The following is a 14,007-nucleotide window of genomic DNA, read 5'->3' as shown; positions in this document are numbered from 1 at the left end:
CAAAGAAATGCCAACATGGATAAAGCGTTACTGGTGCGTTACATTCTCAGCACTTTCTGCATATAGTATTAAAGAGCACAGCAGCAATGTTGTAACATTGCACTGGTAAGTGCACACCTCTTATCAATATCTTGTATATAACAGGCTGCTGGAAACCCTGCTGGTTACCATAGTAACATTGTGCTTCCACAAGTCCATAAGCCTATAGCGATGCTCACAGTGAATTACCACCCACCCATAGATCTCAGTCTGGAACTTAAAGGTGTAGTGCCACAGTGCAACATTCATCCTCTAAAGGTGGTGCTTGAAATCGTTTTTTAAACCGCCCACTGAATATGATTGTGATCGTGTCATGCAATGAGAGTATAAATTAGAGACGATTGGATGCTGTCTAATCCAATGCCCGGTTATGCTTTCAGGTTGGCTTCCAGATAAAGACACGGGTGCAAGAGCTGGGTCATGGTTGTATCTACCTGGTCCAGAAAGCTGGAGCCCTGCAGCTGAGCCCCACTGACAGCTTCTCCAAACGGGAGCTCATTGATTGTGCCCGTGCAGTCACAGAGAAGGTAAGCTATGTGTGCACCATCTCTAGCAGGAGGAAGCTTCTTTCTTCTTTTTCTTTTTTTGTTGACTTATTTGCAGTTTCTGTTGTTTGAAGTTTGGCAGCAGCATCAGCACAGAATTTGCATTTTTAGGAAAACAAATTGAATGCGTTTCTCTGGGACGCCACTGTATATACAGAATATTCCTGCTAAAATAATATGATAGAGAAGATAGTGTGCAAGACCAAGGAGGATTTCAGTATAGCTTCAGCCTTACCTTTCAACTAGTAAAGTCAGAAGCATTTGCAGGCCATTTTATCTAATAATAACTGCCGTTAAAGGTGACATAGAATGCTTGTATCACACATATATGTTAGTTATGGAGGTCTACTTACATATATTAACTTGTTTTCATGATTAAAAACCTCCTAATCGCTGCAAACGAGCCGATGAAAATATCTCCTCACTGACGCTCTCGTCAGCCGCGCTGTTTCAGACCAAAACCACACCCCTAGAATGTGGACTGTGTTGTGATTGGCCAGCCAATGAGAGCTTTCCCACTGTCCTGTGATTGGCCAGGTACCTGGAAGTGACGTAATAGATAGGCCAGCTCTCAGATACACAGCTCCCCCTCTGGCATGGTGGATGCTCTGCATCTCAGCAGCTACAATGAGAGTAGTTCTTCTTCTTCTGCGGTTGAATGTACGCAACCGGATGTGCCCGGACTAGTGCCCGCACCAGGAGGCGCTACGGTGGTGAGAGGAGTGGTGAGGATTTTTGATGACGACATCAAATTAAGGAAGTGCCGATCCGCTTCGCAGAGCCCAGGAAAACAATACAACACTATTTTCTCAGCAGTGGCTGAACTGTTTGTTCTGAAACTTTAGGGTTTCATAAACGAGGTAATGACGCAGATACACACACAAACGCAGTGTTAATTGGAGCTTCCGGTCTATGTTGGCTTTAAATTAACAGTCATGAGAGCATGCTCTCCACTTGATTCAGAGCTCAAGTGTCTCATGCTTATCGATTCTTGATGCTTGTGTCTGAAATGTACGTTTGTTTATGAGGTGGACAGACGCACGTCTTCAAAAAGAGTCATTTGATTTGCAGAGTCAGGGTCGTTGACTTAATATGATTGTGCAGCAGAATCTGATTTAACGCATGCTTAACCTCGCTCTCCTCTCTCAGTCCCATCGTCCTTCTTTAATCCAGCTTGTCCAGATGTTTCACTCCAAACATTTGCAGCTTCACTTACCTGCTGTGTATGTGCAGTTCATACAGAGACAGGTGTTGTTTATAGCAGCGTTACACTTCCAAAAGCAGCGTCTCTGTGTGCCTCACATGTTTCAGGTGTCCTTGGTACTGTCGGCGCTGCAGGCGGGGAACAAAGGCACTCAGGCCTGTATCACTGCAGCCTGTGCGGTTTCTGGCATCATTGCTGACCTGGACACCACCATCATGTTTGCCTCGGCTGGAACACTGAACCCTGAGAATGAAGAGTCTTTTGCTGACCACAGGTGCAGTGACTTTGACACATACAAGACAAGCAGAGCGAGACACAATGCTGACTGCGAAAAACAAAAAAAAAACCTGGTCGCCAAAGAGAGCGACATGTGATGGTGTTAAAAATGGACCGTAGAAGAATGGGTTTCAAAAATAGAGGGATGAGAAAATGTCGATACATTTCATGAGCAGATAAGGGAATAAGTCTCAGTTATCCTGGATTTGTTCATTCTGTTTTTGTGCAACACTCCTGGTGCCTGTTTAGAAGCCTAAGTAAATGGAGATGTTGCACCGAATCAACAACGCAGGTAGAAAGAAATCCACTGTGTCGATCCCTACAGGAGCAAGATTTCTACCTTGATTTCACCAAAGCTAATGTACAGCGGTCAGTGGCTCACTTTGAAGGACACTGCTCTATACTGACACTCATTTTACATAATATAATGCTCATAGAAATTTGTCCTTACTAAACGCACATTCTGTTCAGAAGAGCAAACAGGTTCTTTTCATATTGCCGGTACTTGTGAGTGACTTTGAAGCAGATTGTGACATACTGTGTCCCATCCCTCAGGGAGAGCATCTTGAAAACAGCCAAGGCGCTGGTGGAGGACACCAAGCTGCTGGTTGCTGGAGCCGCATCCAGCCAGGACAAACTGGCCCAAGCTGCCCAGTCCTCAGCCAAGACCATCACCCAGCTAACCGAGGTGGTCAAACTAGGGGCGACCAGCATGGGCTCCGAGGACCCAGAGACACAGGTGACGGAAATGTTTAAACCGTTTAAACCGAACGATATCTAACAGAACCACAGATGTTTCGCAGTTGTATGTTTTCCTTCTCTCAAAAATATTTTAAGCTTTAACAACGCTCAGTTATTACTTTTTAATTCTGCAGCATGAAGCTTTCCTTGAAGACATTTTCACTGAATTACTTTTATCTGCCTGTACATGCAGTTTTATATTCTCTGCGATACGTAAATGTAGGTTTGATCTGATCCACATTATGTCCGCTCTTTCCGTTATGTGTGTGTGTGTGTGTGTGTGTGTGTGTGTGTGTGTAAGCCTCTATCTCCGCTCTGCACTAAGTCTGAAGTATCATGATGAGGTGGTAGTGATAAAGTGTTAAATCCTCTCCTTCGGGTACGAGGGATAAACCTATACTCTGACCACTGTGCCGTGTTGACTCTGGCTCTGTCTCCTCAGGTGGTTCTGATAAATGCAGTGCGCGATGTGGCCAAAGCTCTGGCCGAACTCATTGGCGCCACCAAATGTGCCGCTGGCAAGCCGGCCGATGACCCGTCCATGTATCAGCTGAAGAGTGCCGCCAAGGTAAAAGGACAGACCGCTCAAATAAATGATTTTTGTTTGATTTCTGGGTTGCTGTTTACTGATTCCAGTGATACAGTTCTCTAGTTTATTATTCAGCTGGTGCGCTCTTTTTATTAGTGCAGTTATTAGTCTAACACATTGTGTGTGCGTGCGTACGTGCTTTTCCGTGTGTAACCGCAGGACAATTCAATAACTGAGGTGCAACAAATGACCAAAATCTGAGACATTTGTTGTGGTGTGTGTCCAAGCAAAAGATTGTAGTTTTTGAGGGAATTAAGCCCTAAAAATTCCAGTTAAACCTTATTTAAGTATATAATACAGATAATATCAGTGTTGAATAACCTTCTTTTTGTGGAATAAAAAACCAAAGATCAGACCTGATCAACATCTACATTTTCTGGTCTTTTCATACATTTTCTGCATTTTTCCTCAAATGATTTGTTTTACTCACAACTGTCGCCCAAACCACAGCTTGTACAGTAAGTTTAATAACAGTTTGAGTTGGAGATTCTGATGTTTTCTCATCTAAATAGAATTAGGGGCCACCCATGTCTCTGGTCATGTTGACAGATTGTGTCTGTTGCTGCAACATATGGTGACCCCCAGAGGAAACGTTCTCAAACCCCTGGTGATCATGTTGCTCAAATTACTAACCTAATGATATTACCGCCAATAGAGATGGGAATAGATTTTTTCTTAATGATCACTGTCAGAGAATAAACTATATTACCAGAGCTTCTGGTTTGTTTTTTTTGAATTTTGAAATCAACCTCTTGTCTTCCTTCAGCAGCTGAGTGTTTGATTTCCATGATACCAGTGAAGGTGGGCTTTGCAGCTGAGGAGAAAGAGCGCCACCTCCTGGCTTGACTGTTATTGTCGTTCTATGCTCTTTTTTTTATTTGACAGGTCATGGTGACCAACGTGACGTCTCTGCTAAAAACAGTAAAGGCAGTGGAGGATGAAGCCACTCGCGGGACGAGGGCACTGGAGGCCACCATTGAGTGCATCAAGCAAGAGCTGACAGTAAGAGTGCCTGACAGGCCAAACCACTTCTTCTGTGGGAGGCAGCTAAAGAGACACGACCTCTCTGCAAAGAGGGTCAGGGATATATATGTGGGTATTATTCTCAACAAATCAGGGGAGCTCCTTCTCTCTATTGTCTGTCCACCTCCTTGTCACCTTCCCTCAGCCCCGTAAGGTTTCTCACAGCTCTTTTACTTATCAGGGTCTGGGTTTCAGACACAGGCTGAGAGAAAAAGGAGATTTCCATTTTTTTCTCCCCCCTGTAATTTACTACTTACATTTATCAGAAGACCCCAAGGCTGAGTGGAGGCTTAAGCAAGAGCTGAATTCTTTTTTTTTTCTTTTTTTTTGACACAGTTTGACTACTAATTCTACTGCTAAAAAAATGGATGTGAAAAAGAGCCAATATCTACATTGGTCACATAATAATGGACACATACATAATGTCAGTAAACATTTCCCTGTGGAGTTAATGGTCTGAATCTCTACTTCCAGCTCATCTTAAATAGCACATACTGTATATATAGAATATAGTAAACTATATTCCTATTTAGAGGGAAAACAATTGGTATCATCCACCAGTCATATCACGACTCTCAAGGCTTCACATTGGAAGTTTGTTTTGAAACCTACATCCGTTTTTTTTTTTAATATACAACAGATTTCCCGTACCTGGGCCCATTCATGCCCGCACCAAAACGTCTGTGTCTGTGGTTTATCATCATGTCAGGTGTTCCACTCCAAGGACGTCCCGGACAAGTCCAGCACGCCCGAGGAGTTCGTCCGCATGACGAAGGGCATCACCATAGCAACGGCCAAGGCAGTGGCCGCAGGCAACTCTTCTCAGCAGGAGGCCGTGATTGCAACTGCCAACCTGAGTCGCAAAGCCATCTCTGATATGCTGACGACATGCAAGGTGCCAATTCACACACCAGTCTGCCAGATCAGGCCTCACACAGGCAGCACTCGAGTGCCAGGGAACCTGTGGGTCCAGCCCACTGAGAGCAAACTAGTCAAGTCCACTTCATGGACACTCGGGAACAGCTGCAACAGGGAACACAGTGCTTTTGAAGAAACAGACATTTTATTAGCGATATATAATTCATGAAAGTGACACAATTCCACTTTGCTACAAGGATGTTGAATAAATCTTATTATTCCTCCAGAAACAATGTTTGTGTCCTTTTTTTTTTAGATTAACCATTACGTTATTTTCTAATTATTCCAGCAAGCGGCGTACCACCAAGAAGTGAGCGAGGACCTCAGGAACAAGGCCCTGCAGTTTGGCTCCGAGTGCACCAACGGATACATCAGCCTTCTGGAGCAAGTGCTGCAGGTTAGAGCATGTGACCGAAACATGCGTCATGAATGTATAATGGAAGAAGCTGGTGTGTGTTTCTAGCTGTGGATGGGTGCATCCTGGTCTTTACCTGGTTTGTGTGTCGCCTGGTAAGATTTCACAGATCTAGTCAACAAGATTATATCCCGTCAAATCTGTCCTGGCTCGCCGTGGTCTCATGACTGACTGCTTCTTTCTGTCAATGATGAGGATGTGAAGTGTGAAGTATGTAATTCATTAGTTCAGAATAAAAACGCTGCACGAGGACATGAGAACAAGTGTGTCATAAGCTCATAAATCAACACACCTGCACGTCTGCTATTTAATGATTAAATCGCCTCGCTTGCATAATTAGTTATTGGAATTTCGTGTTAATTGTGACACGCCATCAAAGCGCAGTGTTTTATTTTTGGTCGTGAGAGAATACAACTAAGAACCAAATGTAGAAATTAATATATCTATGGTTTATTTTGTTATGTAAGTAAATTAGATTGTTTGGGTTTTTTTTTAAGGATGCCAAACAGATGGTTTTTCTTATTATTATTTTGGTTTGTCACCGTGCGTGTGTGTGTGTGTGTGTGCATTTGCTGTGGGCTCTTGTGCTTTCAGGTGCTGCTGAAGCCCACGCCAGAGCAGAAACAACAGCTGACCACACACTCAAAACACGTGGCCGCTAGTGTGACAGAGCTCGTCCAAACAGCTGAGGCCATGAAAGGTCAGGCCACACACACACACACACACACACACACACACTGTCACACAGACTGTCACAGACTCCTTTACCCTCGCAAGAGTTTGGCTTGACAAGTTAGTTAAGTGTGACCCCCTATTATCACTGATGTCAGCATTTTATGGGAGAATTTGAATTTTACAGAGGCTTGTGTGTTATCATTTTCACTTTGGCTGCAAATTCTCAGAGACAACCGAATTCGATAAAGGATAAGGATTGTGATGATGCTGGAGATGTGTGAAAAATATACAGAGTTACCGAGTCTCCATTCCTAATAAAGATAGGACGTACAGTCGATCACTTTAGAATATTGAAATTGCACCATGGAGCAATTGCCTTGCAAATTGCTCCAAAACGAAGCTGTGTAGGATTATTGTGACAGAAACATACTGGACTGCTTTCTCCAGAAACTGCACTGCCTCGTCTGACAGGAGTATTAGATTGTGTTTGGGTGAGAATTAGATTTCAGCATACAGCCTGAGACTCAGCGGGGCTATCCACTTCACCTCCCTAATGTCCCATGTGTTCTCTCTTTCTCTCTCCACTGCTCTCTCCTGGCTGCCTCAGATGGAGGTAAGTGGGATATAGTGTGTTGTGTTCCTTCAGATCGCCTTACATAGAGTCAGGGAGGCAATGGAGGACCAGACGACCGGGGGCTGGGTTTGGGGGTCGCAGAACAGATTTCCCCAGAGCTCAAAGAAATCCACGACGAAAACATTGTTCCATCTGCTTTACCAAGCTGTTCCCAAACAGTTCAGTTTTATAGGCACTTAAAAACCTACACATGGTAAATAATCTGTCAAGTGTGTATTTATTTTCCCTTTTAATTCATTCTATTTAATTGTGAGTCAGGTATTTGGAGTATACAGAGCTCTGGAGCTGTTTAAAGACGTTGACATTAAACAGTGCACGAAAAGCAACATGTGGTTTAATGTTGACCCCTTTTTTTTAAAAAAATAAAATGTCGATCACCAGAATTATTCCTCTAGTGTTTTATTTTGAGGGTTTAAGCATGCTGTAACCAGTGTCTGAGCAGGTGTCGATCTCTTCGCAGGATCAGACTGCGTGGACCCGGAGGACCCCACTGTCATCGCCGAGACCGAGCTCCTTGGAGCAGCAGCGTCCATTGAAGCTGCCGCCAACAAACTGGAACAGCTGAAACCCCGAGCCAAGCCCAAGGTAAGTGCCCCTCTCAACCCTCCCCCAACTACACACACACACACACACACACACAGCTTTTTGCCATTCATCAGCAGGAAGAACATGTGAGCCAAAGGTAGAAAAAGGTGACACTGACTTTGAAATGGAGTCGTTTTTTTTTCCAGTGACTGAGCTGCTATTTTGGTGTCATTAATGGAGAAAAATGTGTCTTTGTTACACACACGCTGCGTTGAGTCATACAGCTGCACCAGTGAGCTAACTAACAAAGCTTGGAACACTTTTTTGATCATTACTTTGAGTTGCGTTGCCAGGAGACACCATTACACATTGCCGGGTCCTCAAGCTTATGATGTTGGAACAAGTTCAAATGTGTGATGACCTCTTCTGAAACCGAGCGCCTCTGACTTATTGAACTTTATTTCCTTTGCGTTATCGCAGCGCTCCTCGTTTCTAAACTGCACTTAGGGAGGATTTTACCCTGCCATTCACCTCCTCCATTACCAACCAAACAAACCAGCCTAAACACATAATACGCAGGAAAAACAGACAAAACAATGGGATGCATGCTTCTGGACAGTGAACTGACCCTTTTTTTGTATACAGTTCTGTATACATTACAGGATTGTGTTTGTGGTTTGTTACTGCATGTTAATTGTGTGTTTGTTTATCTGTCCCTGGAGACTGAATAGTTGGATCATGATGCTCCTCATTGTGTGTGCCCCCCACCACCACCACTCTCTTCCTGTGCACAGAGATTGTCATTTCCACGTTTTCCCTCTGTGATATGAAGGGCTGCATATTTGGGTTACTCCAGTTTTAATAAAGACCATATAATGCTCTGTCTCATACTATAATCCCGCAGCTACAGACTGCACTTATGAAAAGGGGGATTAGTGAGTGAAAGGGTTTCTCCTCTTCTCCTCTTTTGGATGTCACTGTCTCCCTCTAGTGATCTAATAGGAAGCAACTCTTCCATAGAGTATTTGAAGGGGAAATACCACGTTCTACATTGTTTTACTAACAGCTACGCCTCACATCCACACAGTTTTTTCACACGCAGAAGCAAATATAAATAAAGTAAAGATTAAAGTATTGAACCGTTTTAAAACGTTTGATACTGGTATTTCAGTGCACAGATTATTCCTTCACAGAGGAACAACATATACAATTGTTAATTCAATATTAATCGTGTATTCGGTGACGGGAGTTAATGAATGAGGTATTAAGGCTGCAAGCTGCCATGTAATCGATCAAATTGTGCACGTGCACAATTTATTATTTCTCTAAAAACAGACTGGATTTGACCTCCTCCTCCTCTTCCCTCTTCATCCCTCCCACCCCGTACAGAGGGAGGCTTCTCCTGTTCTCGGCATGTCTCCCCGCCTTGTGTCCGCTCCTCCCTCCCCCCTTTTTCTGAGCCGTTGTAGACCTTGGAAGCCTTCTCTGCAGGGCTCTGTCTGATATGTTTGATATATTAGGTTGTTATTCAGTCCAACTATATATCAAACATATTCCTACAGTGTCCCGCCCTGTCTCCAGCCACATGTGCCTTATGTTGTTACGGAGGTGTAGAAAAAAACTGTCCACTTCAGAGGCACAGACGGTCATTTGTTTGTCAATGCCACTGCCTCTGTTGTCACTGAACAACTGAACAAAAATAAACCTTTCAGACTGTGCCGTGTGTATTTGTCCATGGATAATGCTCAGGGTTGTAGCTTCCAGTGAGGATTTTGGTGGTTGTTTGTTTTTTAGGAGAGTATGAGGGGGATTACATTCTGCAATTAAAGACTGGCACTTAGGGGATATTTTATAGGGTGATTAAAGGATTTTATAGTCTTCATGTGGATCCATTCTATTACTTTAAAGGTCAAGTGTGTAAGAATTAGTGGCATCTAATGGCGAGACTGTAGGTTGCAATAATAAGAGGACTCCAACGCTTTCCCCTCCCTTTTTTTCAAGCACATCAGGGAACTACGGTGGCCTTTGCAGCGTATATTCAAATTCTGCCAATAATCCCCCCAAATGTTACACACTGGACCTTTAATGCAGATTAAGAAATGATTTACTCATTTTCCTTGAGAGTGAATGTCAGACAGTATAAGCAGACAGTAATAATCTATTTCACATCAAAAACATGTATCAATGCTCAGTCGCAGTGTCTCCGATCAACTCTGCATCTGACCTCGCAATTTCTCTTCTTTGTATAATAACAATGAAGATTATTTCCTTCCTTTGATTCCCTTTCCTTTCCTTAACTCTTAAGTTGATATGTGGTCTTCCCTTCCAGCAGGCAGACGAGACGCTGAATTTTGAAGAGCAGATTTTAGAGGCCGCAAAGTCCATTGCTGCAGCAACTAGTGCTCTTGTTAAATCTGCGTCGGCAGCTCAGAGAGAACTGGTGGCACAAGGCAAGGTCAGTTCACACACACACACACACTTGGACACTCTGGGAAATCAACATGTGACATGATATTTAATGGAATATTTTGAATTTTAGGTGGGATCTAATCTTGCCAATGCAGTTGATGATGGCCAGTGGTCCCAGGGTCTCATATCAGCGGTACGTGTCTGTAAAAGACTCATACATTCACATATAACAGTGGTGGATTAAAAGAAAACAAAATGAAAAACGCGTGACTCTTTGCCTGATGTAGGCGCGTATGGTCGCAGCAGCCACCAGTAGCCTGTGTGAGTCAGCGAACGCCTCAGTTCAGGGCCACGCCAGTGAGGAGAAGCTCATCTCTTCAGCGAAGCAGGTTGCGGCCTCCACGGCTCAGCTGCTGGTGGCCTGCAAGGTGAAGGCAGACCAGGATTCTGAAGCCATGAGGAGACTACAGGTGAAACTGAAATCGTCTGTGGGAATTCATTGTGTATGTTTATGGATCGATTGCGTGCTAACTTTTTTCAAATCATTTCCGCGAAGGCTGCTGGCAACGCAGTGAAGCGAGCTTCAGACAACCTGGTGAAGGCGGCTCAGAAAGCAGCGTTTGACAAGACGGAAGATGATAGCGTGGTCGTAAAGACCAAATTTGTCGGCGGCATAGCCCAGGTGAGACAAACTCCTCAAAGAATCAATCGTCTTGTGTGATTTGTCATTTTCACTGAATGTTTACACCTCTCATTGACACGCGTTGATATAACACAGTTGTTTTTCTGCAGTTGTGATGAGTTGCTGTGGCTCATGATCAGCTTCACTTCAAACCTGTTGTCTATTTTTGTTTTTTTATGAGACACCCAGTGGTAACATTGAGCTGACTTTCTAGTGCAGCAGATCATCTCCTTGTAATTCATCCCTGCACAAATTTGACAGGTTGTTTTTTTCCAGAACTCCAGGATGCTACAGGCAGCTTTACTTTTCATCCTGACAGATTAATTTACTATCTCAGTCTGTCAGTGCAGCTTAGCTGGGCTTTAGCTCGTCAGTTTCTCCTTTTTGACCGATGAGACTCATTGTCTCAAACTCACTCATGTTTCATCTTTTCCTGCTTACATTTATCTTTCGTTTAGATAAAGTTCTTAGATCAAGATTACACGTTTAGATAAAGACCAAACAGTAAAGTTTACTGCTTTAATTCATTTTGAATGTATTTATATATGCTTTATTGTGCCATATTGATATAATGACCAACACAGAAAAGCCATAGATTATATCAAATGTTTTTGTTGTTGTGTACTCCTCAACTCTTGAATTTGAAGTGAAATGAAAAGAAGTGATCATTGTTTTTTATACTCATCATACATCAACACTATAGAAATCAATGGCGTACCTGATTTTATATATATATATATATGTGTGTATATATACATATATATGTGTGTATATATATGTATAAAAAAAATACTCCGATTCTGTCCTAAAACACACGTTTGTTCGCCTTAACTGTAACTGCAGGGTCGTTGTCCTGTTAGACTGTTGCTGTAAGCAACTCCTTCACTATCGTAGTATGAATGTGTGAGACTTTTTCCAGACTTTTTGCATGAGACTTTTTGACCTCAAAGTCGAGGTTTGGTTTTCGAGTCAGCGTTGGAGTTGATGCTAAAAAAAAAAGCAAAAGGTAGATGTCAAAATATTTTTAGACTGCAGGATGTGTCTACATGGGAGTTGTGGCGTCAGTTCATAATGAAATGTAACTTCTAATAGAGTTTGTACAGGCTGCGCAGTGTGAGCTGAGCACTGCCGAGCTGTAAGGTAGGTTTTTGTCCTTTGAAGCCGCCTGCAAGAAATGTGCTTAAAATAAGTGAAAGGCACATTAAGTGTCATGTGTCTCCTGTTTCACTCAGATCATCGCAGCTCAGGAGGAGATGCTGAGGAAGGAGCGAGAGCTGGAAGAGGCTCGGAAGAAGCTGGCTCAGATCCGGCAGCAGCAGTACAAGTTCCTGCCCAGCGAGTTGAGGGAGGACGAGGGCTGACTGGCTCAGCAGGAACCGTGTTTGCTGCACTGACGAGATCCTGTTTGTCATGGGCTGATGTTGCCGGTGTACAAATGGCTCCTTTTTACTCTGCAGAGTAACATACGGCACTTGAAACAGGCCTGTTTAGTGAGAAAACAAGTGCCTGTGCTTTAGTGTGTGTGCGGGTGTGTGTATACGCGTGTGTGTCTGTCGACTTTGTGTGTGTGTGTATTTGTATTTGTCAGTTCATCACGCTGACATTGAATAAGTTGTCACTGTTGTCAATATGAGCAAGTCGAGAGTGTGTGATGTGATAAAATTGCTTTGTGAGTGTTGACTGCATCGCTGACTGTTACAGTTGTGAACTGAAGATGTTACAAATGCAGAAATCCTCTATAATCTATGAATGTGCTATAATAGCTGAAGGTTTCCGAGCAAATAGAGATGAATTGGTGACAAACCTAAAGGTCCTAATGTAAAAACAACAACAACAACAACAACAAACAAACTATGAATTGTAGATGTAAAAAAACAACCAAACATCTTTTGGTGGAAATAATTATTAAAAAGCAAGGAAGGAGAGTTTTCATTTCACCACTGCTTTGCATGCACCCTATGGCTATACATATCAGTGATGCTACTAACCAATAGAGTAGTAAACAGAAAGGCACTTGTATTTTACTTCTAAAAATGTGAATTTTGGGTTTGCTGTTCGCCTAAGAAATAATTTCAAATGTCGGGATTCTGAAACTAAACTCTGTCGTCAGCTTGGCACCAAACAATGATTTGCTCTGATTAAGTAAATCAGATAAAATAAAATAGGGAGCAAATAACAAGTGAAAAAAAAGGCTAATAATAGCTATAAATATATTTATTCTTGAAAAAAAAAGACGTTTTCTAAGGAAAAGGTAGTTGTTTAAGAGCAGACAAGTGCAATCTATGTTAGAATCTGGACTTTACGTGACCAAATATGTTCCTTGTGCTTTACGTTGTGTTTTCTGTCACCCCCCACACACATACACACGTGTAGGGAATATTGAGTAATGTTTACATTTCCGGTCATGTTTGTTCTCCCTCTCGCGCTACACTACACTGGCCAGATTTAGTTTAAACACACAACCATACCGTTATTTACCACTAGTCACCCCCACTGTCATGGTGATGGTATTTAGACCGACGGTCTATAGCAATATTCTCGCAGGATAATAATGAGTGTCTACGTTGTTACAGGACGATTGGATGTGTGCGGTCATATTTGGCTCCGGGCTCTTGAATGAATCGAGCATACATTATGCACTGACGTTGCTCATAAACCTACGCACTGAAGACTATTTAAAGCTTCTGTTCTATTATGTGTGGCTCGTTCACTTAGCAAAGTAGAAGGATTTAGATTTGAGTTCCGGTCGAGGAAACGGATTCAATAATTCTATTTTCTTTGGTATATAAATGTGTTATATATATATATATATTGCAGAAATGTTAAACAGTTAATCTCCTTAGTCGGTCCATGCCAATGTCTGGTCTGCATTGTGTACTAGTGCCTTACTTGAGTCTGTCCTGTGAGCAGCTGAAGATCAGGCTCGGTGGGAGTCTGAGTTTTCCTCTGAATCAGAACACGATGCCATTCTGATGCCCGTCGGGGTCTTAATAAACTGTCACCTATACTCCTTTGCCATACAATACAATACAATGCCTTGGCTGGTGACCAACCTGCCTACAATGTTCTAATGCTGATATAAAAGGGCATCTGTGGATACCTTTAGGATTTAGAGACCATATCAGAAAACTAACACTAGACTGCATTCCATGAGCATGTGGCAATTTGTGTTCCAATACCTTCCTTTGTTTCACTGTCTGATTATTACTCTTAAAACAATACGTTTTTATCAGTACATGTAATAATTACCCTGAAATATATTGTCTTAACTGATTTTGTCCAAGTATTAACAGAAAAAAAAAAGAAGTCACTAGCTCTGTTATGAATTGGTG

The 14,007-nt window shown here is 42.6% G+C and overlaps 1 protein-coding gene across 2 annotated transcripts in view; it reads left to right on the top strand.

Annotated features, from left to right (window-relative positions):
- The window catches only part of tln2b (talin 2b), a 79,555-nt gene extending 65,768 nt beyond the window's left edge, over positions 1–13,787 (top strand). The window contains exons 44-58 of one of the 2 annotated variants that reach the window (XM_044035699.1): positions 420–566; positions 1,896–2,062; positions 2,620–2,803; positions 3,248–3,373; positions 4,280–4,396; positions 5,127–5,312; positions 5,625–5,732; positions 6,345–6,450; positions 7,033–7,038; positions 7,520–7,644; positions 9,914–10,039; positions 10,124–10,186; positions 10,281–10,463; positions 10,550–10,675; positions 11,908–13,787. In XM_044035699.1, coding sequence (XP_043891634.1) covers positions 420–566; positions 1,896–2,062; positions 2,620–2,803; positions 3,248–3,373; positions 4,280–4,396; positions 5,127–5,312; positions 5,625–5,732; positions 6,345–6,450; positions 7,033–7,038; positions 7,520–7,644; positions 9,914–10,039; positions 10,124–10,186; positions 10,281–10,463; positions 10,550–10,675; positions 11,908–12,036 — 1,899 coding nt within the window. In that variant the 3' untranslated portion in view covers positions 12,037–13,787. The remainder of the gene's footprint in view (positions 1–419; positions 567–1,895; positions 2,063–2,619; positions 2,804–3,247; positions 3,374–4,279; positions 4,397–5,126; positions 5,313–5,624; positions 5,733–6,344; positions 6,451–7,032; positions 7,039–7,519; positions 7,645–9,913; positions 10,040–10,123; positions 10,187–10,280; positions 10,464–10,549; positions 10,676–11,907) is intronic. The other variant, XM_044035700.1, reaches the window with a different exon arrangement.
- Positions 13,788–14,007: the final 220 nt, after the last annotated feature.

This window comes from Solea senegalensis, linkage group LG10, assembly GCF_019176455.1.
Source record: "Solea senegalensis isolate Sse05_10M linkage group LG10, IFAPA_SoseM_1, whole genome shotgun sequence".
NCBI lineage: Eukaryota > Metazoa > Chordata > Actinopteri > Pleuronectiformes > Soleidae > Solea > Solea senegalensis.
Note: the sequence above shows the minus strand (reverse complement) of the source record. Positions and strands in the feature narration are given on the sequence as shown.